Source organism: Lynx rufus, unplaced genomic scaffold, assembly GCF_022079265.1.
Source record: "Lynx rufus isolate CCGP_SWC_20201006 ecotype Redwood Valley unplaced genomic scaffold, mLynRuf1.p SCAF_3, whole genome shotgun sequence".
Classification (NCBI taxonomy): Eukaryota; Metazoa; Chordata; class Mammalia; order Carnivora; family Felidae; genus Lynx; species Lynx rufus.
This window is the reverse complement of record NW_025814845.1, coordinates 168,921,654-168,946,142: the sequence shown is the minus strand read 5'-3', so window position 1 is coordinate 168,946,142 and position 24,489 is coordinate 168,921,654. Positions and strand designations below refer to the sequence as shown.

The window sequence follows — 24,489 nt, the reverse complement described above, 5'->3', positions numbered from 1 at the left end:
TCACCTTGGACATCTTGGACTTAGGCTTCACCTATTTAACACAGAGAGAGGAACCTGCCTCTCTCTCTCTCTCTCTTTTTTTTTTATCCTGCTTTACTTTTTTATAGCATTTATAATCACCATCCTACCTACTCTTTATTTGGTATTTTTATGCTTGTCTTGGACAAGAATGTAAACTCCCTTGAAGGGAGGGATATTTGTCAGTTTTGTTCCCCACTTTATTTCTGTCATCAAAAAGTTCCTGTCACAAAGGAGATGCTCAGTGGGGCGCCGGGGTGGCTCAGTCGGTTGAGCGACCGACTTTGGCTCAGGTCATGATCTCGCGGTTCGTGAGTTCGAGCCCCGCGTCGGGCTCTGTGCTGACAGCTCAGAGCCTGAAGCCTGCTTCGGATTCTGTGTCTCTCCGTCTCTCGGCCCCTTCCCTGCTCATGCTCTGTGTCTCTCTGTCTCTCAATAACAGATAAATGTTTAAAAACAAATTTACAAAGGAGATGCTCAGTAAATATGGCCAATTCTTGGGGTTCTTTGGGAGAAGTCTTTGTGGTGAGAAGACGAGACCCAGATGATGTTGGTCATTGAATCCACTTTCATTTTTTCCTCTATCCTTAGAGAACTTGCAGGCTGCCACAAAGTGACTCACTCATCTAAGGAGGCAGACTAACTAGATGTTTAACTAACAAGACGCTAACAATTAAGATTTAAACAGAAGGGATACGGAAATCATTTTTTAAAGATTTTGTGGATTAGATGATAAAATCATGTTTACAGACCAAGATCAACATCTTTCCAATCGAAATGGACTCGGAAATCCAACCAATCTAAGTTCAAATCTTATGTCTACCATTTCCTAACTTTGTGATTTTAGGCAAGCTCCTTTGCGTCCCAGGATTTAATTCTTTAGCTATAATATTAAGGCTTAGAAATATCTCAGAGTTGTGTTGAGGATTAAATGAAATAACTCTGTGCCAGCGTTCAGCTGATTTTGTTTGTTTTTCCATGTTCTTCCATAGATTTGGATTTCTGTTGGGATTTGCTGGTCAGTGATGTCTCCCCAGGCTTTAGAAAAACAAAAACGATTCAAACAAAATCATCTCTTATACGTTCTTCAACCTGAGAACAGTGTGGCAAGTAGGTGAGAAATATCTCTATCATGTAATATTAATATTCAATTAAGTAGCAAAAGTTCAAGAGCCAATCAAGCATTGTTAGTCAGGAGTGGTGACTTTCTTTCCCTGCTTCAAGAGCATTCGTAGAAAAACCCAATGGCACCGCCTCACAAATTGTTGAAATTGCACTTAATAAAATATACCGTACCATATTGACATAATTGGCCATTTCAAACACCCTCTTTCTTATTTCCTCTGGATCTTGATTGTGCTTTTTAAACTACAAACAAGAAATGAGACAAGATATGGGCATTGATAGAAATGAATATCATTAGAAGTGAAAAAAGACAACTTCAGGTTATTTTGCTTATCAGTGGTTATAATGAACAAACAGTTATGAAAGTTAACAGTTAAAAGATGCAAAATGCTTCCTTACTGCTTTAGCTAAATTAAAGCACTTTTGGAGTAGAGATGATGTTTTACGCCTTCAGTAGGAGCTCAGTATAAGTCTCTATGGAATTATCCCAAATGTATTTCCACTTAAATACCATGGTTTCATAAGCTGTGCAGATTCAGTGCAAGGAATATGCTATTCATTAAAAATATATATATGAATGGTAAATGGTAAATGAACTTAGTAGAATTAGAGGCCAAGCTTTATGACTTAAACAAATTAACTTAGATTATCATAGCATAAAACTTCTCCTTGTGGGAGCATACATGTGAACCTTAGATTTCCAATATATGAAAATGAATTCTTGCAAAAGAATATGAACAATGAATATTACCCCCCAAAAGTGCCTTTTTTCAGAAGATTCCATTCATGAGTCCTATGCATTTACCACTTTCTGATGAGCATATATTCTAACTTGCCAATGATTTAACCGCTTAATGAAAGACAAAATAACAAAGGAACTTAATTGGAAGCTAAGTTTGGAGACAAAAAGAAAGGATAAAGTGCAAAAAATTCACTTTATACATATCATATCAGGTGTACCTTCCTGAAAAGGAGAAGTCATTAACACTCTAATTAAATGTCAAATTTCCTAGGGTCAGAACAATTCAAAAAAAGGAATAGCTCGTATTCATGATTTTTGAAAACTGATCCATATATTTAATATTTCACACAATAAATTTATATAGGAGATTTGAAAAGACATAGGTATCTGGTATAATTACCTCACCATTATCCAGGACCAAATAAAACTCTATGTATTTCTTACGTTCCCGACCCTTCCGGTCTTTTGATTTCTATAATAAATATAAAAAGGAAAATTACTGAGACAACATCATTCTCCGCAAAAGTCATTCTTTTCTTTGAAATGTGTAATTTTCTAAGAGATGGGTTGGTATCTGGCAATAAAGACAACATTATCATTTGAACTCTAACCAACCAGAATTAACTATGATGAGAGGCTCAGAATACCAGAACTAGCAGGGATATCAGTGATATTCTAGTCTGACCCCTTCATTTTGTCAGAATTTAAATGATTGCACAACTAATAAGTGCGCTGGAACTAAAACCAAAGTCTTTGGATTTTTTTGAACCATGGACTCTTCCCACTCTCCTGCCCTGAAATAGAGAAACTCTGACTTCCGCAACCTCCCAGTGTTTTCTTCTTGTAGCTTTTGTTTTTAAGTAGCCTTTCATTCCTCTCCCAGTGAATACCTCCTTCCTTAGCAATGGTGCAATGTCCAGAGCTACCATGGCACCTAGTCTGCTCTTTTATTTTTATTTTTTAAATGTTTATTTTTGAGAGAGAGAGAGAGAGAGAGAGAGGAGGGGCGGGGCGGGGGGGAACGGGGGAACAAAATCTGAAGCAGGCTCCAGGCTCTGAGCTGTCAGCACAGAGCCTGATGCAGGGCGGGGCTTGAACTCCTGAATCGGGAGATCATGACCTGAGCAGAAATTGGACGCTCAACCAACTGAGCCACCCAGGTGCCCCTCTGCTTGCTTCTCCTTAGGCAGGACTAGATCTCTTTCCCACATTCCAAGCTTCCCTATTTTCTGTTCCCTTTTCTCCACTAAACCACGACAACAAAAGACACATTTCATAGTGGATTGTGCCACTGAAAAGCAGCAGATACATTATTCGTACTAACTGATAAACTATCAAAGTTTATCATGTTGCATTTCAGGAAGTGCTTGTCTTTTAACAGGTGAATAAACTTCCATGAGCAAGACTTCTAGGCGTCATCTAGTGAGCTATGCACTTCCCTCCCACCCTCCACAGGAGCAGCACATTCATTTAGCACCTAACCCCACCACCAGTGCTGGGGGCACCAGGCATAAGGTAGTGAACCAGGCATGGTCCATGGGCTTAAGGAGCTCCCAGTAGACAAACAGGCATAGGGCTATCAGGTGGTGACCTTAGCGTTACTCGAAGGAATAAATGGAGTGATGGGATATTGAGTGGCAAGGGAGTTATTTCAGAATATATGGCTAGTTCTGAAGACTTGGTCGTGCAGCAGACATTATTAATGAAAATGAGAAACCAGGAAAGGGAAGACACATTGGAAGATAATTCCAGCTGAGGAAAAAAAAAAAGTGAACAAGACTCTAAATCGAATTGATATTGGCATGTTGAAAGCACAGAGAAAACAGGTTGTGTTTGTCAGAACATAATGGGGGAGGTCATCGGTGGGTGGGGAGCAGAAGGTAGGTGAGGTTACGGAGGGAAGCGGGGCCCTAACCATTTGGGGTTTGTAACTCCTGTAACCCTCTCCTCTGTTTGACCACTAAGTATTAGAGGCTGTCATTAAAGCTCAACCCTTTGCTTTACCCAGGCAATCTTCCTAGGGAATCACAATGTTATACTATATTCTACTGCCATGAGCTTGAAATTATGTGGCATCGGTAGCTTTTTATGTGTTCTGCCTTATTTAAATAGGAACCCTGCACTAATTACTATCAAACGTATATCTCCAGTCTTGGCCTCTTCTCTAAAGGCCAGACTCTTATAATTAACTCCTTACTTCATGCATCCATTCGAATGTCCGATACCACAACTTAACGTGGTCAAAATTACAACCACCGATTCCCAAACTGCAGACAAAATCTGCTTCTCCCTCATTCTCCCACCTCAGTTAACAGTACTCCCATTCATCATTTGCTCAGGCCAAAACCTGGAAATAATCCTTGAGTCTTCGTCTCTAGGAGTGGTTCCTCTGGGTTCCTAGATACCATATCACGGGTAGAATTTAAACCCACAGCAAAGTGAACTCAAATCAAACCCAGCGGATTGAGATTTTCTTTTATTCAGACCACCTCTTCCCCGTGCTTAATGGATTCTGAAAACAGAAGAAATGATTAGATATAGTGTCTCCGGAAGGAAAGGAGACTAATTATGGCAATGACTTTTTAGATCCACCTGTGGCTTCAAATAAGCCATATTCACTTTTCTTCTGTGACCGGAAGATGAATTCATGTATGTAAGAGCATTCTAAATTCCTCTGGACACATCCTGTGTTTATTTTTGCTCACTGCTACATCCCCAGCACCCATGGCAGCACTCCAAGAAAGAAATCTGTTGAATGAGTTCATTCATTAAGACGGCAGGATATTTAACATCAAAGTAATGCTTTAGACCTTTGTTGTGTGTTGTAGCATTGGCGAAGTTGCCTTTTCCTAGAGGGCAAGCATCATATTTACACTTCATTTTAACCTTACGCATCGATAGGTTTTAACCTTACGCATTTTAACCTTGCGCATAATAGTCGATCCGTAAATACTTATTAAATAAATCATCAATGAAAAAATAAATAAATAAATAAATAAATAAATAAATCATCAATGTACAACAAGATGTTAGTGTCTCTAGAGCCTACCATAGGGCTACTAGTTCGACAACGACTATCGAGTTTCCATTAATCGCAACTACTGAGACTGGAAGACGGGGCAACCAGGACGACATACATGCGAGCGCTGCAAATAAAAAATAAAAGTATACATACCACCAGACTGGTGGCAGGTGGAACCACATTCTGCCGAGATCCGTGTACCCACAATATGTCATCCGTCCCGCAGGTGCTGTTAGCCTTCTTTTCCTCGGGATCGTACTTGAAGAGTGCATGTTCCTGTGCATCCTGATTTGTGGGGCTTAAAGGTTCAATGAAGTACCTTTGATCTCCCTGACTGAAGTAGCCCCTGGAAAACATGAGAACCCAGGCTTCTTAAAAAATATTCCTGCTTTTGAAAGCACTATAGACTTAGAGATCGCAAAAAGTTACCAGTGCCGTATAATTTCAAGCTCACGGCCACGGAAAATAGGGTAACATTGCAGCTGAAGATATACTTAGAGATGACCTCAACTTATTTTTTCTATGAGGAAATGGGGCCCGTTGGAGAGAAGCGACTATTGTGATGTCACATAGCTCACCTGTTGTGTCAGAGCTGACACTAGAATGGAAATTTCCTGATTCTCACCCATTGTTCTTCCAATTCTCAAGCCTTGTCTGCATTAAAGGTGCCTGCGAATTAAGACTTTGGAGTCCTATAAATAAGGATTAAAAATCTGGGTCTATAACTTTTTAGCTCTGATTCCATGGGAAAAGTACCTAGACCCACACAGCCTCAAGTTTCTCCTTTTATAAAATGAGAATAGTACCTACCTATTAGAATGATTGTAAGGATTGAAGGACATAATATATAAAGCACTTGAACAACAAATATTATCAATTTCTTATCAATTATCCCTGCTGGAGCCCCAAGCTAAGATTCATTTCACCAATATTTAGGGCTTTCCCATTATTCATTAGTCATTGGATTAAAGGCAGACAGTAAGAAAGAAAAGAGTTGTGGTTTCTCCTCTTGTGGAGCTTATAGTCAAACAAGGAAGATGGATGTGGATCAGAGAGTCACATTTAACCCACAAGTACATATATTATATGTAATATTCATAATTACAGATAATAGCTATGAAGAAAAAGCATAAGAATATATAGCAAGAGACTGGACTAAGTGTACATTGAATTAGAAGACAAGACTGGATGTGAAGAGAGAAGTAGGTGGTTTGTTGCAATGATCTGCATAAAGGATCATGCTACCTTGGACTAGGATGTGGCAGTGAGTGAGAATGTACTGAATAATCTCAGTGAACATTTAGAACATATAATCAATGGGGCTTGATAATGGATTGAAAGTGGGTAGTTGAGAGGCAAGAAATCATCAAGGAACCTAGGTTTCTGGATTGGGCAAGAAGTTGGTTGATTATACCATTCCCTGGCATAGGGACCACTGGAAAAACACCAGATTTGGGAGGAAATCATTAGTTTGATTTGGGGTTCATCAGGACTGAGATTTCATTAAGCTATCTAGATATGGAAGAGATGTGGAGATATGGAAGACAAAATTAGATAATCAAGTCTGGGCATCAGAAGAGATATCTCACTGTAGACAGATGCCTACAGAAGAAAATGATGTCATAGGCTTGGATAGGACAAGCTGAAGAGGGAATTTAGAGTAAAGAGAGAAGGTGGAGAGGAGCTCCTGTTTCCTAAAGATTCGAGCTCAAAAAAACCCCACTTTTTAAAAAAAGCAGACAAACAAACACACTTCTGCAAGTAATTCAAATGTGTAATTTACAAACCACTATCAAGAGACCTGTTTCCTTCAAATTTCAAATTCTTGATCCCTTAGGATTCATAATTAACTACAATATAATTCATTATATTTGAGATTCTTCAGCTTTATTTAAAACAATTTTTTTTTCAACGTTTATTTATTTTTGGGACAGAGAGAGACAGAGCATGAACAGGGGAGGGGCAGAGAGAGAGGGAGACACAGAATCGGAAGCAGGCTCCAGGCTCTGAGCCATCAGCCCAGAGCCCGACGCGGGGCTCGAACTCACAGACCGCGAGATCGTGACCTGGCTGAAGTCAGACGCCTAACCGACTGCGCCACCCAGGTGCCCCTCTTCAGCTTTATTAAAACACACACACTCACCCATCACCGCAGATATACGCAAACCATTCTTGAAGCCTTACCTTAGGCCCCTACACGTGCTTATGCTAGCATCAGAAACTTTTTCATTAATGACATGTCCTTGGTAATAACAGTCATCCTAAACAAGAAAAAAAAAGAGTTTTGTAAAGGAAAGTGTGTGTGTTCTTAGATCCACTCTTAAATCTGAATTTGAAATCTGGCAACAAGATCTATAATATTTTCAAGTCCTTTTATGGTGAACAACAGTCAACTTAGAGATACAAAAAAAAAATGGTTAAGAAGATTTTTATGGTTAAAACCTTTAATATTTAGTTAATTAGCCCAATGCTTAAGGAACATTTGTTAAATGTTGGTGTGAATATAAGTCTTGCAGAAAAAAGGGTAAGAGGGGTGAATTCAGTCTGGAAGAAACAACATGCAGATGAAAATTGAAAACCCAAGTCCCCAAAACATCAATATTCTTTCCCTGGGCTGATTGCTCATTAATTATTTTTTCTGACACCTACAAGCTCTTTCCAATGAATAGGTTTTCCAGATTGTGTTGTTGTTTCTTGATGCAATCAAAAAGTTTCAGCAGATTAACTGGATTAGTATGACATCTCTGCTTCCATTTGGAGAAAAATGCCCAACTGTAGCACTTTTCCATATGGATGTACTTTAATCAAGCACACCTTTCTGCTTTGGGACCGATGAGTATTGACCCACATAAATGTCTGTGCCATCACTATGAGGAGAATGAGTGAAAGCCTTCCAAAAGCAAAATGGAGCTCAGAAAAGATGGAAATGATAAAATACCCCTCACACTACTTAACACAGTTGCCTTCTCTAAATAGGAGTTAAGAGTAAGAAAGTATTTACAAAAAAACAGAATTCTACAGTTCTGTCATTGAGGAAATAGTCTTGAGATCAAGAGACTATACAATCCAGTGAGGTGATTGGCATTGACTAAAATCATGAGATGTAGGGGCGCCTGCGTACCTCAGTTGGTCGAGTGTCAGACTCTTGATTTTGGCTCAGGCCATGATCCCAGGGTTGTGGGATCAAGCCCTATGTTGGGCTCTGCACTGAGTATGGAGCCTGCTTGGGATTCCCTTTCTCTCCCTCTGCCCCTACCCCCTGCTTTCTCTCTCTCTCTCTCGAAAGAAAGAAAGAAAGAAAGAAAAGAAAAGGAAAAAAAAAAGGACACAAGACGTATTCAATTTTTCACTCTTCTAATGAAGATGAGCAACTCCTGCCTACTCTCCTAGAGAGAGCCCCTGAAGGCTGGAAAGGGTTACCATGGGTCTTGACCATGGGTCAAGAAATGCGTTTGTTCTTGTCAAACTGTACGAATACTGGAGGATCAATTAAGAAATTACGACTGCTGGAAAAGGCACCAATGTCGTAAATGCTTTCACTTTCCCTGTTTGTATGGCCAATGACACTGCCTTTGGGTGTGTGAGTCATACCCTGATTGACAATGAATCTAGGATATTCTATTTTACCATGATCTGTGGGCTGGTGGTGACCTCCCCTCCAGTGGAATTATAATGTGTTTCCGTGTAACCTGGTGCAAGGAGACCCCTGAAGAAAAAAAGAAAAACAAATTCATGGTTACTCACGCTAATTGAAAAGTCCAGTGATCAGGGGTGCCTGGGTGGCTCAGTCTGTTGAGTGTCCAACTTCAGCTCAGGTCATGATCTCGCGGTTCATGGGTTTGAGCCCCATGTCGGGCTGTGTGCTGACAGCTCAGAGCATGGAGCCTGCTTTGGATTCTGTCTCCCTTTCTCTCTGCCCCTCCCCCGCTCACATCTCTCTCTCTCTCTCTCTCTCTCTCTCTCTCTGTCTCTCTCTCTCTCGCCAAAATAAACATTTTAAAAAATTTTTTTAAAAAGTCCAGTTATCAAAATGAAAGCTTTCACTGGATGCGCAGGAATGTTCTAGCTCCTGAGCTCATCCTCCTAACCCCTCAAGACTAATACAAGCATGAAGACTGAGAGGGCCAGAGATATGCCTGACTAGCATGGAACAGTATCTGCCTTTTCATCAGACTTTTATACTTATTTAGGGGAGATAAATTTCCATTTCCAAATGGAAGTGAGAAGGGTAGAGTTGATAAAAATGACTAAAAAGGGCAGCGTCCCTCACCAGTTTACGATAACTATATTTTCGCCAGTCCTTTTCAGTTCCCAGCGACTGCTAACAACCGTAGCAGTGAAAGTCTATTGGGAACTGACCTGCATTTGGTAGGTAGGGCCCTTCCAGAGTTTTCACCAAGCTTTTTTGAGTTCTTTCAGTGACCCACCAGCACATAAGAGTCTGGATATACCTTTTATTAATTTTTTTTCAACGTTTATTTATTTTTGGGACAGAGAGAGACAGAGCATGAATGGGGGAGGGGCAGAGAGAGAGGGAGACACAGAATCGGAAACAGGCTCCAGGCTCTGAGCCATCAGCCCAGAGCCGGGCACGGGGCTTGAACTCACGGACCGCGAGATCGTGACCTGGCTGAAGTCGGACGCTTAACCGACTGCGCCACCCAGGCGCCCCTGGATATACCTTTTAAAGAGGCGGGGTGGGGAGAAAAGGAAGAAACTAGTAGGTGTAAAATGCCACCTGAGTTACACACTTTACATGGATCATTCATTTCATCCTTTCTGAAGTCTTACATGGTAAATATGACTCACATTATTTTCCAGATGAGATTATGATAGGGAAAAATCTGTTATAAGGTGGCCGACAGGACTGATAGGGAAATTCCAGTCCCTGCCCAAAGACTTCCCTTCCCGGTTCCTCTTCCTACCCCTCTTGCCACACTGGCCAAATTACTACTAATGCGGAATGCGTAAGTCACAGACTATAAATTGTTCCCTCTGCTTACGAACTCAGACCTCTGGAGAGTGACCTTCTCTGAGCCCGCCTGTGCGAAATAAACCTCCTGCCTTCCGAGATCCCTGAGTGCCGCTTGGTTCTTCGGCTGGGTGGATCCAGGCCAGGTTCCTTAACAATTACACAGTTCCAGTGGCAAAGGATCATATCCAGGTCTGCTTCAAGTCCACACCTGTACTATTTCCACCCTGCCACGTGATTTCCAAACTCCAGGCTGTTGTGAAGTTTTGCAAAAGGCAAAGAGTCTATTTGAATGAAAAAAAAATCTTGCTGTACTACATAGGATAATTAAAGGATTGAAAGAGCTTGAAAGCACAGAATTCGGTGGGGAAACTACGTTTGAAATAGTCAAGATGTAGGATGATCAAGATCTGGGCAAGAGCAGAGGCCATGAAATTTGCAAGAAATGTTGCCTGTGGCTGGCGTGAATAAAGAGAATGAGGAGCCCGAGGACAATGTAATTGCATGAGAAAGTGGGCGGGTTAGTGTGTAACTGGGTGGGAAAGAGCACTGGGGTTGGAATCAGGAGAGCCCAACTGGTCCTAGGGGTTATTTAACTTAGATATATCCTTTTTTGTTTTTTTCCTGATGGAAATGACTGCGAATTGTTTTAAAACCTAATCTTTCAGGGGGCACCTGGGTGGCTCAGTTGGTTAAGTGTCAGACTCTTGATTTCAGCTCAGGTCATGATCTCGAGGTTCATGGGATCAAGCCTCACTGTCAACACAGAGCCTGCTTAGGATTCTCTCTCTCTCTCTCTCCCTCTCTCTCTTCCCCTCCTCAGCCCATGTGCTCTCTCTGTCTCTCTCTCTCTCTCAATAAATAAACAAATCTAATCTTTCAGTACTAGTAAATAAAATACAATAATGTCATATAATTTCACTCGTATGTGGAATTTAAGAAACACAACAGATGAACACAGGGGAAGGAGAGGAAAAATAAGTTACAAAGAGAGAGGGAGGCAAACTGTAAGAGACTCTTAAATACAGAGAACAAACTGAGGGATGCTGGAGGGGTGGTGGGCGGGGGGTGGGCTAAATGGATGATGGGCATTAAGGAGGGCACTTGTTGAGATGAGCACTGTGGATTATATGCAAGTATAAATCATTGGGTTCTACTCCTGAAACGCATACTACACTGTACGTTAGCTAACTTGAATTTGAATAAATAAATTTAAAATTAAAATATTAAAATAACAAAATAATGTAGGGGAAGGTCTAGAAATCTGCCTTTTCCTTGAACTTGATAAAATGTATATCTGCTTGTACCTCATTCACTGTGTTTTATTACTAGAAGAATTGAAACACTAATAAACTATTGTTTTGCTCAACGTAAACCACTTCAGTAGGAACATATATTCACCCAACCCCGTGGGCCAGTCGAGAGAAAAAGCTTATTAGCTGAGGTTTTTGAGAGCCTTAGGCAGAAACAGACTCATTCAGCACAGTTTCCACCTGCTAACGTTTTGTTGATGAGGGTAATGTGAGAAGTAAAAACACTTACTTGCTTTTTTTCAAGTAAAGCACTGCAATTTTCCCATTAACTGTCATTTCGTACTTCAATTCAGTTTCAAATTTTTCCTGCAAAAATGCACAAACATTCGCTGGTAGTTATAAATACACAAATAATTGCTTTGGCTGCGTTCATCTTCTAATCATCAGCAAACAATGCCTGCTTTCTTTAGCAGTAGTCCACATAATAGCAAATGTCTGCTTCTGGTCTCTTTTAACAAATCACACAACTCTGCCACCTGAATGGACAAATTACCTGAGATCTGTATATCCATCCATCTATCCATCCATCCACCCATCCACCCATGCATTTTACAAATATAATTTCAGTTATAGGCATGATATATACAAATATTATTTGAGTTATAAGCATGACTCTATTTGGTTCCGGAAATTGAACACTAAGCAAGAAAAAATTGATGCCAACTGTCAGGAAGCTTAAAATCTTGTGGAAATACAGATAATAAAAATGATTTATATGATAAGGGACATAAATATGAATGCAGTGTAGGGTGTCTAACATCTTAAGGTCAGAAAAGGCTTTCCTGAGGAAGTAACATGTAAGCGGAGACATGAATTAGCCAGGTGAAGCAGGGTGGGGAAGTTATTTGAGAAGAAGGAATAGTAAGCACACAGACCCAGAGACCTCAAAGACTCTTACGGATGATTTTTGGTCTGGAGGTCTTCTCAAGGCTAAATGGAAGCTAGAATATGGACAAAACAACAGAAATATGTATTCGAAAGCAGAAAGAAGTCATCAGGAAGAAAATAAGTCTTAGGAGTTCAGAATGGGAAAGTATTACCTCACATAAACCTCATGGAGAAAAGGAGAATGGTTGGAAATTGAGATTTTTTTTTTTTATATACAAGAGGAGATAGGACTGTACAGAAGTGTGTTAAAGAAGATGTTATTGTGTGCTGAATGTTGATTCTGTTCTATAAAACAGTGAATCTAAAAACTCCCTGCGGAGTGCCAGGACATTGTTATTAAAGAGATCTAAATATGGCAGACCAAATATGACTGAGTGTGGTTTTCTCTGCTTTTCTTCTCTCCTCTGTCTCCTGGCCAGAGCAATACCTGAGGTCAGCAAGGGACGATAGTGAATTTGGGCCTCCAGATCAGGAGGATTGTGCCGGGGTTTGCCACCTCCAAAGTCAACCATTATGGCCCACATTCCCTTTAAATGATCAATTATTGGAGTCTTCTCTGAAGTCAAAAACTCCTAAGTACAATGTGTGGATCTAGATGAGGAGAGGCTGCTGTAATTCACTTCATGTTTATAAACACCAGGAGCTGGGGGGGAAAAAACCTCAGGGTTGAAAATAAAAATTATAGGGAATCATTGTAACCACTTATTATTCAGGTTTAAGAAAGGCCAGATGGAATTAAAATATTTGGAGGATAGTAAATGTAATCTTCCACCCAGAAGAGGCTTCCAGATATGCATTTCCTGTCAGCAATGGATTTTTGTAGATTTTCACCTAAAATTTATTTGGTGGTGGTTTTAGAAAAGATTGTTGCTTTTGGACTGGAAGTTTTAGCCAACACTTGCATAGAGATTATAGATGAAAGGAAACAGCAAGGAAGAAAACAAGTCTTTGTGAAAGAGGGTGTTCTAGGTGATGTTATAACTGTACTTTCCAAGTACAAGTCCATGGTGGAAAGCAATGCCTGCTAATAAAAAGCGTATCCTACTTGTATACAACCTGGGTCCTGAACTATGGGTTAGGAGAGGAAAGATGCACCTTGATTTGGACAGTGTCCACTAGATGGAAATTATTTGGAGCCCAATGAATACGGTTAGCTGGCCATAGGGACATATAAATAAACACTTCCTCCAGGAGAAACACCATCCATGGGTAAGGTTTAGTGGGTGGATTGAGAAGGCCACCATCCTGGACGTTCCTGGGAGGGGAGCAAGAGGATGAAGTCAAGATGATGCCCATGCACACAGAAAATAAATAGCCAAGGAAGCCCTCGAAGTCCCAGGGAGGTGTGGTTCCAGTATTACAACTGTTGCCATGACATACAGTAGTCTGAGGCCTCCAGAAATGCTGGTGGACCCAGCTAACACCTGAAATTGTTCCCAACATAAGGAAGGTACTGTGCCGCCAGATGTTTTATTTTGTGACATGAGCCAAGAGCCTGGCAGTTTGGGCCTCAAAGGAAGTGTGTGGGCTGTATAGGCAGAATCCTGGGAAGATAGGAATTACCTTTGAATATTAAGTTCCCAACACCCGGGACCTTAATTAAGTACTTACTGAATACATTTCTATGCAGATATATGGGTAATATATTCCAGTTACACTAATTCATGGATGTGCCCATCTGTTCATTTGTTTATTATCCATTTGCTCATTTATTCAACAAATACTTATTCAGTTTTCTTTATGCCATGCATATACAGCATAACCAAAAATACAATAATGAAAAAAACATGCAAGTTTCTACTCAGCCCCTGAGTATTCCCTCCAGAAAATTTTTCAGAGGACTATTTCATGATGCCAGGCATGATGAAGTCAGAAGGATGGGGCCATGCTCTTGGCACAGCTGAAGGTAAAGCCAGTACCTGTTCTCTAGACCAGTAGAGGGCACAGTTGATTAATAGTACGTACGTTGTTGATAGCGCTGCTATTAAACATGGGGGTATATGTGCCCCTATGAATCAGCACCCCTGTATCCTTTGGATAAATCAACAATAACCAAATTATAGAAAGAGCCCAAATATCCATCAACTGATGAGTGGGTAAAGAAGATATAGGTAGATAGATAGATAGATAGATAGATATAGATATAGATATAGATACACACACACACACAATGGAAAACCTCTTGCCATTTGCAACAACATGGATGGAACTGGAGGGTATTATGCTAAGTGAAATAAGCCAGGCAGAAAAAGACAGATATATCTTTGTATTCGTATGTGGAATTTGAGAAACTTAACAGAAGACCATAGGGAAAGGGAAGAAAAAATAAGTTACAAACAGAGAGGGAGACAAACCATAAGAGACTATTAAATACAAAGAACAAACTGAGGGTTGATAAGGGTGGGAGGCAGGGTAGCAGGGCAGGGAAATGGGTGATGGGCATTGAGGAGGGCACTTCTTGGGATGAGCACTGGGTGTTGTATGGAAGTGATGAATCACAGGAATCTACTCCCAAAGCCAAGACTACACTGTATACACTATATGTTAGCTAATGTGACAATAAATTATTTAAAAAATTAAAAAATATTAAAAAAATAATAATAAGTATACAAGTCCTCATCTTCCCTGCTTTGAGAAGTGATTAATTTCACTGAGAATGTATATAACATCTTCAGGATGTAGAGATCCCTTCCGTCACATGCATTCCAAATTCTAGTTATTTTGAATAATTGCTAATCAATCCTTTGCACAAGGAGGACCAATAGTCTCAATGCAGAAGCCACGAAGAGAGCTTCTTTTTTTTTCAATATATGAAATTTATTGTCAGATTGGTTTCCATACAACACCCAGTGATCATCCCAAAAGGTGCCCTCCTCAATCCCCATCACCCACCCTCCCCGCCCTCCCACCCCCCATCAACCCTCAGTTTGTTCTCAGTTTTTAAGAGTCTCTTATGCTTTGGCTCTCTCCCACTCTAACCTCTTTTTGTTTCCTTCCCCTACGAAGATAGCTTCTAACAACTTGGCTTATTTGTATAACAGAGTTCTTATTGGCCATAAGCTGAACAAAAAGAGAAGATTCTGTGGAAGGGAAGAGAATGTGCCTGCTGCGTGTTAGATAGACAAGGAGGCCCTGGCTTCTATAGTCTATGCTTGTGAAACAAGTGTCATGGCAGAACTCAGCAAGCCTGACCAGGCAGGCCTGAAATATCAGACATGCAGCAGCACAGGACCTTATATTTGTAGACAGAACACGTTCATAGGGACGTGAAAAAAGCCCCATGGTATGATCGCCGCCTAGAATACAGGGCATTGTTAAATCTGAATTCCAGATAAAGTGAATAATTTTTAAATACAAACATGACCCAGATGATATTGGAGATGACGTATACAAAAAAAAAAAAAAGCTTTCATTGTTTATCTGACATCCAAATTTAACCGGGTGTCCTGTATTTTTATTTGCTAGAATCTGGTGATTCTATACACAGTAGTCCAGGAACTGTAAGAATGAGAGCTAGACATCTGTGACGAGGGAAAGGAGGTGAGATTCTGAAATATCAGAGGATGAAAACAGTGACTGGGAAAAGCAGATCAATGCCTTTGGAATGTTTCTTCAGCCAGGAATTGTTTTTTGTGGTTTTTAATGGTTTGATCACATTCTTGCTGGCCCATACTTCAAAGGCATCAACCAGCACCTGAGAACATCAATGCTAGTTGAATAATACTAAAAGGCAAATATGACCGAGTTACATGTATTTGTGAGATGGTCGGAAGCATTCAGTCCTCGCCCTGTCACATTCTTCATGGCTAATCACATGTTACCTCCTACTGTCGACAACTGAAGGCAGCAAGGAGACTCTTGCAAATATACTCCACAAAACGACAAAAATAAAAATAAAATTCACCCTATAAAGGAACATTAAACCCCTCCAATCGTTTAGGTGCATTTCCCTTTGGTTGTCTATGGAATTTGGTGTAATGTTTTTATTTCCTCCAAAAGGTAAGATGGATGTGTTCTGTGGGGATTTCTTTGAATCAATGAACATTTATGGAATACCTTCCATAGGACAGATTGAGAGGTGAGGGTAAGGAGGAGCAGAGGATGTTAAAGGTAGAAAAAAAACACTTTTTTTTTAATTGACGTGGGCAGTTTCAACCCAGATGAGAAGATTAAACTTATTCTCACAGTCACTTGGACACACACACACACACACACACACGATAATGATAGTGAAATCAATATTAAGAGAAAATCAAGAGCCAAATGGTGTAACACTGGCCATTCCTGAAGCATGACTCCAGGAAAAGGATCTATCAGTACATATACAAATATTCCATGTTTACTTTACAAGAATAGAATATGAACTGGGTGTTACATATGGGGAGAACATGTTAAATAGGAAAAAAAATCCCTAAGAAGGGCCGAGTGGTAGAAATAAACATAATGCCAAGAAAGGCTTTGAGATTACCAAAGCTGACTAAAAAGGAGGTTGTGTTGAGAAGCAGAAAGATAATAAAATGGCTTAATAAACCATTATATTAAGCAAAAGAGCCATGACAGTTAGTCAGAAGTAGAAGGTGGTGAGTTATATAAGACAGTGCCATAGCATAATCATGAGCAGGGAGTTAATAATTGCATCCTGCTTTGCTTTGCACGTAAGTTTTCTCCAAATAGCCATATAAAATAAGCATTCCTATTATTATCTCAATTTTAAGATGAAAAAAACTGAAGCTCATCAGTGTCTAACAGAGAAAATTAACAAAGTTAAGATGTGAATACAAACAAGCCTTCTGAATTCGGATCCTTTACTTTTACTATGAATCAAGAAAAGATAAGGCTTATACAATCAGTGAATCAAGTTGTGGACTAGAAAAATAATGTATTGGCAATAAATATCAAGCACATTGTATCAACTGCATCCATCCACTCAATTCTTCCAAAACTTAAGATTGATCATCTAATAGGTGTCAGTAATTATTCTAGAGTTTTTCAACAAAATAAACTGTTCAAAAGCTTAAATTTGTTTTATGAGGGATTCACTTTAAAACACTGGACGTGTATTAACTTTCCTCAAAATATTCAGTGACAAAAGGTATCTGGCGTTTTTAAGAGAATACTGGAAAGCATTTGAAGAGGGCCATACTGATGAGGAACCCAGTGCATACAGGTCCCATTTAAATTTACCAGAAACATTTTGTTGAGAGAGAATCATTTCAATAAACAGGGTCTCCTATGAGTTCTGCTATTATAAACATGTTTGCTTTAGAAGAAATCATCTGTGGGAAAGCTTATCCAGTGGGGGGGGATATGTACTCCCAGTGAGTTGCATCTTACAATATTTCTACAAGTTATTATTTGTGTCTCATTTATCTGAATTTTTCCTGTCTCCCAGCAGAAGACTCCTGAGTGCAGGTAATGAGAAAACTGTTGAATGGATCATCATGTTTTAGCTTTTAGCTTTTGACTGAGACTGTGTTGTTTCATTAAGTAGTAAGAATTCTACAAACTTTAATAACTTTCTCTTTAGGAAAGACAAAAATAAATTTCATGTTTAATTACAGTAATTCATCTTAACTTAATATGCATATATATATTAATTGATTCACAATATTTTATTTTCTACTTCAGTTTTAATGTTCATGGTTTTGTTTGTACGTGTGTACATAGATATGCAGATGATCGATAAGTAGATAATAGATAAAATAAACTGTATCTAATTTCTTTGGAAGTACACAGAATTAGAAATTACCATAAAAGTATTAAGGTTTACTCTCTGTGTGACCTTGGACAGTTTATTTCAACCGTCAGAACCTTAATTTGCAAAAAAATGAGGCTCAAAATAGAACATTGGGTTATTGTGACGATTAATAAAAATAATACAGGTCAAATAACAAATGAAAATGTCTCTATATAAATATGTGTATATATTTATATATTAGAGTTATATATCTATATGTATACCACCTGTAAATATATGCATTTTTTTTTCAAGACTCTTCGTTAAGTCAAAAGAAGTACCTGTTGTTCTGGCTCCTTGACCTCTCTTTTATGTAGTGAATGAAGTCTTCTGGGATAAACCACTTCATAGTTCTTCACTCCAGAGAGTTCTTTTATCGCGTTTACTGAGGAGGGAAAAAAAGGTAAGAGCAGATTGAGTGAAGCAGAAGAAATAAACAAACCGGTTGGTAATAATCAGCCGTATTGCGTTTCGGCAATAATGCCACATACAGAGGCTTAACTGAGTTTTACGCCAGAGTAATTTAAGAGTAGAGAGACAAAATCAGAAACCCACTCTTCCCCTCAGATCTTTAGCCTAGACCTTCACATACATCCCCACTGAAAGCTTGCAAGTGTATCTCTATTTTGTGAAAGTATTTCTTTTGGATTTTTCCATTTCTCTTTGCTACCTTGAATCTTCTGCGGAGGAACGTAGCAAGCAATACAGGCCAGCACAGGAAGGCAGAAACCAAACTAATCTTCTAAGACAATCTTCTATCAGTGTCAGCATAATTGAGTAGAAGCACTCTGAAAACTCCACAGTGCTACAAAAATGAAATCAATGATGTATGCCATTTCTGATTCTAGTATTTTTTCGTATTGTCCAATAGCAATATTTTACATTAACGAAGAAAACTATGATGCAGTAATAAAGTTCCAATGCCAGCTCCATAGAATGCTTGGCTTTTGCAATACAGGTAAATTTATTTTTGCATACAAAGCATGAAAAGAATAAAAATTAGAGAAGCAAACAATTAGAGCACTATTACTGGTCCGGAAGGGAACTTTGAGCCTGGAGCCATATGGAAAGACAATTGAACAGTTATCTCATCCAACCTTCTATCTACATTTTGAATTCTCATCTCAGCATTGTTTCTACAAGTTATTTTTGAGATGGATTCAGCTTTCCGAAAACTAACACTGAATTTTCTATTTTCTTTTTTATTTTCCCACTTGATGGAGTCCTTCCTCCGTGTAGAATAGTGTCTAAGTAAATGTCAATAGATCAGCTCTTTGGCTTCTGAAGGGGCTACTGGTCTACCCAGAATATAGATGCAGTAGAAACCAAAAATCAAAGTATGGGCCCAGGCAGGCAATTTACTAACACTGTGGTCTGGAAGGGCTTTAGTTCTCTGGCTAATGAATGACTAGAGTGCTTTCTAAAGATAATCCCAACTTATTAAAGCACTCAAACCTAAATTCTATGGTAATATAAATTTATATTATTTTTTGATCTTTTAACAAATAACATTGAGCATTTTTTGTCAGTCATCTTGGGTGACTTGTACGCTTATCCCAAAGATGTACCAGAGAATATTTGTTTTTAAATGTTGTTTAGAAACTAAAGCAGAAGCTTTAATTTTTTTTTAATGCTTATTTATTTTTGAGACAGAGAGAGACAGAGCACGAGCGGAGGAGGAACAGAGACAGAGAGGGGGACATGGAATCCAAAGCAGGCTCCAGGCTCTGACGCGGGGCTTAAACTCACAGACCGCAAGATCATGACCTGAGCCGAAGTTGGATGCTCAACTGACTGAGACACCCAGGCGACCCTAAAGCAGAAACTTTAAAAAATTCCTAGTTATGTCCATTTTCTTTTATCATTTTAGGATGGCTAAATGCACTTGACCACTTAAGAGCCATTGGCTAAATCTCATTAGGTAAAAACCAGGCCATTAAAGGGATATGCAATAGCTTTTCTTTCAATGAGATTTACTTGAGATTTACTCTTGAAAACATTTTGAAAACATTTAAAATCATGGAATCAACCCTAGGATACTGGAACTTTGGGTTTGGTTCTAATTTTTTAATTGGTTGAAAAGACAGAAGATTAAATGACCTTTAAGGACAGTTCATGTAGTCTATGGTTTTCTGCAAACAAATACCGAATTCTCTGTAATCTCTTTGAAGAGATGAGGATCATTTGGATAAAGTTTTGATTGGTTTAGATAAAATAAGTCTCATTACATAGACAAGACTTCAAGAACTAGATAAGATACCTCAAGACCTTCTTGCTGTTGCAGAGATAATCACTGGGCATTTTTATTTCTATTTAATTTATTTTTTGTAAAGGAAAACAATAATATTATTTATCAAAAAATTTTATAACAGAAATTAAAAAGCCTAAAGGAGCATTAAATCGATCATTTTGGCATTGAGTTAAAATTTTCCTAATTATCATAATTATGTCAAAATAATAAGATGCCAAGAGGTTCAGAAAATTACTCTTGCCACAAATTAACTGACGGCATTGACACAATTCCCTGAAGCTTCTTGCAAACCTGTAATACCAAACAAGCACACCATAAGGCAACCACATGCTGTCTTGTGGGTTATGTCCAATCAGTGCAATTAGTCCCATTAATATGGAGTTCATGAAGCCATATAGTCACCAATGTGCAGCCAAAGTAACTCTTCTGACAATGCTGTTTGAAAATTGGTTTTCATCCATGATACACTATTCCAAGAGTAAATATCAGCCCAAGTTGCCCTTGGGTCATAAAATAGTAACTATCCGGTGGATTCTTTTTATCAAAGCAAAAAATGATAGCACACACACATTCCCCTTTCAGAAGGGGTGAGGGAAACAGGCCATCCGGCCAATGCAAGTTTTCTTGACATATACACGCATCTCCATGCTTCTACTTAGTATCTAAATCTTAACATTTCATGAAATCGGAAACTACCAATTGACTTAAATACGAAGTCAAATATATACATTAGCGGAGAAATTTACCTCCAGCTCTTTGATGGCTGCACACTTCCAAATGGCAAATAAAATCTATCAACAAAGAAACCAGAGTACTTTTTTAAAAAGCCTCTGGCAACCTCTCACTATCTTCAGTGTGCAAGCAACAGATTTTCGGCGCTCTTGCAACATAGTACATTCTCTACAGGAAACAGACTTTCTCTTAATGGCTCTTATTTTTGTGGGACCAAGAAGGCCCCTGAAAGAATGAGATTCAAATGATCACAGATGACACAAGTTAGAGATACACAGTAGAACCGAAATATCGTTTGGCTCAATCATCCTTCAGGTTGATGGAAATGACGCAGCCTCCTCCCAGCTGAATAAAATCAGGCTAATTACTTGGAAGCCTGTGGAACAAACACAACTAACTGCCATCCTGGGATTACACAGATCCGAGATGTAACACAATATGTTTCTACTAATTCATTTTAGTACTCGCTTTCACTCTCTCCCACAGAACTCACACGTTGGATTACTTCTGGCCGGCAACACTAGATCGAGAAAAAACAAAACTATTATTTTGGATTGCCTGAGATAATGATTTTACTGTATATTGGTTTTAGAAAAGTGAATACTCATTGGCAAGATTAATATCACAGGCACTGGTCTGGATTGCCATGTTTTGTTTTAATGTGTTTGGGGGCAATTTTGGAGTTTAGCACATTTGTATATAATATTTGGCATTTTCATTTTTGATCAAATCTGTTCCAAATCGTTTAAAGAATGTCTTTCCAAACTAAACACATGACATTAAGCCCTGGATCAGAGTTTATTCAATATTGACTTCAGATCTGGGCTACGCTGCACCCCCTCAAACTCTGGCGATTTGAAGCTTAGTGTAGTAAAAGTGACGACAAACATCGAGGAAAAATCCATCCTCTTAAATCTATCATTTTGGCTATGAAGATTAAATTATAAATGCTCTTGAGGCTCATCCAGTCATTTTATGAAGATAAGAAAGAATTGTTAATTTGAAACAAAATGATTTTAAAAAGTACTGTACCCTCTGGATATCCTGTTGAAATATATTAAAGAACTTTCTCTTTTGTCAGTGCACGTACATCTCACCCCCAAACAACTGTTACATCCTTTTAAATATTTGGGTTTTTTCCTATGATGAAATCCTAGAAGTTATTTTTCTCAGGGGATGGTGAAGTGCGTACAAACAGCTGGCCTAATTATACTTCATTCTTTTATTTCATGTCTATGGAAACTGGGCACAAGACGTGGTCCGAGGCACATATTTTTTCTTTGGATGGTGGGGGCAGATCAACAAAAAGGAAGAGATGAGAAAATGAGAATTGCTTTATTTTTTACATTCTGGCTGGGAAAGAAATCCATGTAGGAATAATATCAGTGGGAATAATACTCACTGCCAAGGAGACAGTCTTGAAAACAAAAAATGGAAGGTAAAGTGGGAGGGGGGACTCTCTGTTCAAGATAGAAGATGAGGGGGTAACTGTCTGTCGGTCACCCTGTTCTCACAAGAGATACTGCAAACCCTCTGTCCCCACCACCAAATACTTGAAGACATCACAGTTTTAGGCATGGTTTCTAAGGAAGCCGTCTCTTGGTGCCATGTTGTGAATGCAAAGATGAGAGAACAGAATCAGCTAGTATGCCCAATGTGGTGAAAAGCCTGTCATGTGGGTGGACTCCAGGGTTAGCTGTTAATGGATCCTGCTTGATCTTTATGCTGTTCAATAAAGCTAGTTCCCAAGCAATTCTCAGGGGCCAACCAAGTGAGGGATCCCAAAGAATTTTTAGAGATAGCACTTTTGGAGACATGTAGGGAAAGAAGGTTTCTATTAAGGTTGACTCCCAAAGTAGCAATTGAAGTCAATAACTTAAATGCCCAGTACAGTTCTATAGTTAATGATGTGAAGTAAAACTCTCACAAGCCTGGAAAAGAAATCAGAAACAGTGGGGAGGAGGTGGGGAGAATTACTTTTAGTGACCAAGCAGGGAGAGTGCGAGAGAGAAGAGAATCTTTCCCTCCCTAACCCTATACTTCTTGTTGATGATCTGTTCCCATTCCTACGTCTCCGCAAGCACTCTAAAACCCAAGAAAAGATTGAATGGGAAGGATTTTCACGCACCGAAGCTAATGTGGTGACTTAAATAAGCTCTGGAAATAGAAATAAGTTAAGGAAATGTGTTACCCAATTAAATTTAACCAACATCTAATTGGTGAATTTCTCAGAAATGGAGGGACATGCCAGAAGTCACTTATTATGGAGAAGTAAAATTTCTCTCCTTTTGAAGTCTTACGTGTTTGATAACCAGCAAAATAGAAATAAATGATCCATTTAAGCTTAACGATAACCTTGTTTTGATCAGGTAATAGCACAATGCTTTAGAAATATCAAGCTGGTCACCTGTTTATTCCTAATTAGTCATACTTATTATCACCAGTAATGGCGGGACCAAACATAAAAACGTGCACTCAAAAGGAACACGACGAGCCAAACTGGTCCCTATAATTACAGCGGATACTTTCTGAAAGCCTTGTGCACAGCGGTAGCTAGTCAAATCCTCTGCATCTTTACTGCTCTGAAAATGACAAGCGGGATTTGACGAATTCCGCTTTGTGACACGAAGATCATATTCTCTGCTTCAATTAAGCTGTATGAAGTTTTCCCTTTGATGGCTATGTATTCCCATATCAGACATAGGAAAATGGATTCAAGTCGTCCCCTTCCCTCTCCTTTACATTGAGGGTTTACAGCAGTCACAGCCCCCCCCCCAAACAGCAGACTAAAACCAGCCCAACTGGTGAGTAAAATTGGTTTAAAAAAAAAAAAAAGCTATTGAGAGAAGGTGAAAAGCAAGCAGTTCACTGGCGTATCTAACAGAACCCAAAAAGGAATTAAACACCGACCTGGAACTGGAGAAAGGAGGAACGTGACCGTGACCGTCAGAAGAAGCCCCTGCAGCATGCTGGATGAGCCCAGGGGCAGAGTGCCTGCCCTTCTCGCTTAGGGTGCACTGCTTGATCTGTTCCTGACTCCTCTCAAGTGAGACAGAATGAAACTCCCGGGTTCATTCTTGTCTCTGCTTCAGGAAGTGTTTACTAAAGGTGTTGCACAACCCTGAAGCTGTTGTCCTGCAACAATGGCCCTGCAGGAGGAAGTTCTGGCTGCCTCCTGGCTCTAAGGCTCCTTTACCATAAGCTATTGTTTCTCTTTCTTTCGTGCTTCCCGCATTCCCCACTCTGGAGTAGTACATTTCCAGTATATGACTATAGCCCACGAAGCTACCTTGGGCTAACTGGCTTGGATGGACCTTGGTAAGTGTGCACATTTATTATGTATGTTATAAATGTATGCAAATGTTTATATATGTATTTGCTATGTATTATATATGCATTGCTAAATATATGCTATGTTTACAGATGTATTTGCTATATATGTATTTGCGAATGGCATTCTTCCCGCACATACAGATGCGGTTCAGTGAAGCAATTTCTAATCCACTCCAATTATTAGATAAAATTCTCTTTTCCAGTTACCTTGTATTCTGCTCTCACACAATGGTGCTCTCAGGGAGCTTGAGCCATCCTGAAATAAGAATGTAGGACAATACAAGCTCAGGGTTGTTCAGATCTCCAAGGGCATCTTCAGTGTCATCACTAACAACCAGGAGTGGGAAAAAGCCTTA

At 39.3% G+C, this 24,489-nt stretch overlaps 1 protein-coding gene across 3 annotated transcripts in view; it reads right to left on the bottom strand.

Moving 5' to 3' along the window:
- ADAM28 (ADAM metallopeptidase domain 28) overlaps nucleotides 1-23,826 on the bottom strand; it is a 72,910-nt gene extending 49,084 nt beyond the window's left edge. For all 3 annotated transcript variants that reach the window (XM_047091828.1, XM_047091829.1, XM_047091831.1), the window contains exons 1-8: nucleotides 23,711-23,826; nucleotides 18,099-18,202; nucleotides 11,422-11,498; nucleotides 8,535-8,613; nucleotides 7,092-7,168; nucleotides 5,061-5,253; nucleotides 2,286-2,357; nucleotides 1,315-1,386 (exon numbers count right to left, since the gene is read on the bottom strand). In XM_047091828.1, the coding sequence (XP_046947784.1) occupies nucleotides 1,315-1,386; nucleotides 2,286-2,357; nucleotides 5,061-5,253; nucleotides 7,092-7,168; nucleotides 8,535-8,613; nucleotides 11,422-11,498; nucleotides 18,099-18,202; nucleotides 23,711-23,768 (732 nt within the window). In that variant the 5' untranslated portion in view covers nucleotides 23,769-23,826. The remainder of the gene's footprint in view (nucleotides 1-1,314; nucleotides 1,387-2,285; nucleotides 2,358-5,060; nucleotides 5,254-7,091; nucleotides 7,169-8,534; nucleotides 8,614-11,421; nucleotides 11,499-18,098; nucleotides 18,203-23,710) is intronic.
- Nucleotides 23,827-24,489: the final 663 nt, after the last annotated feature.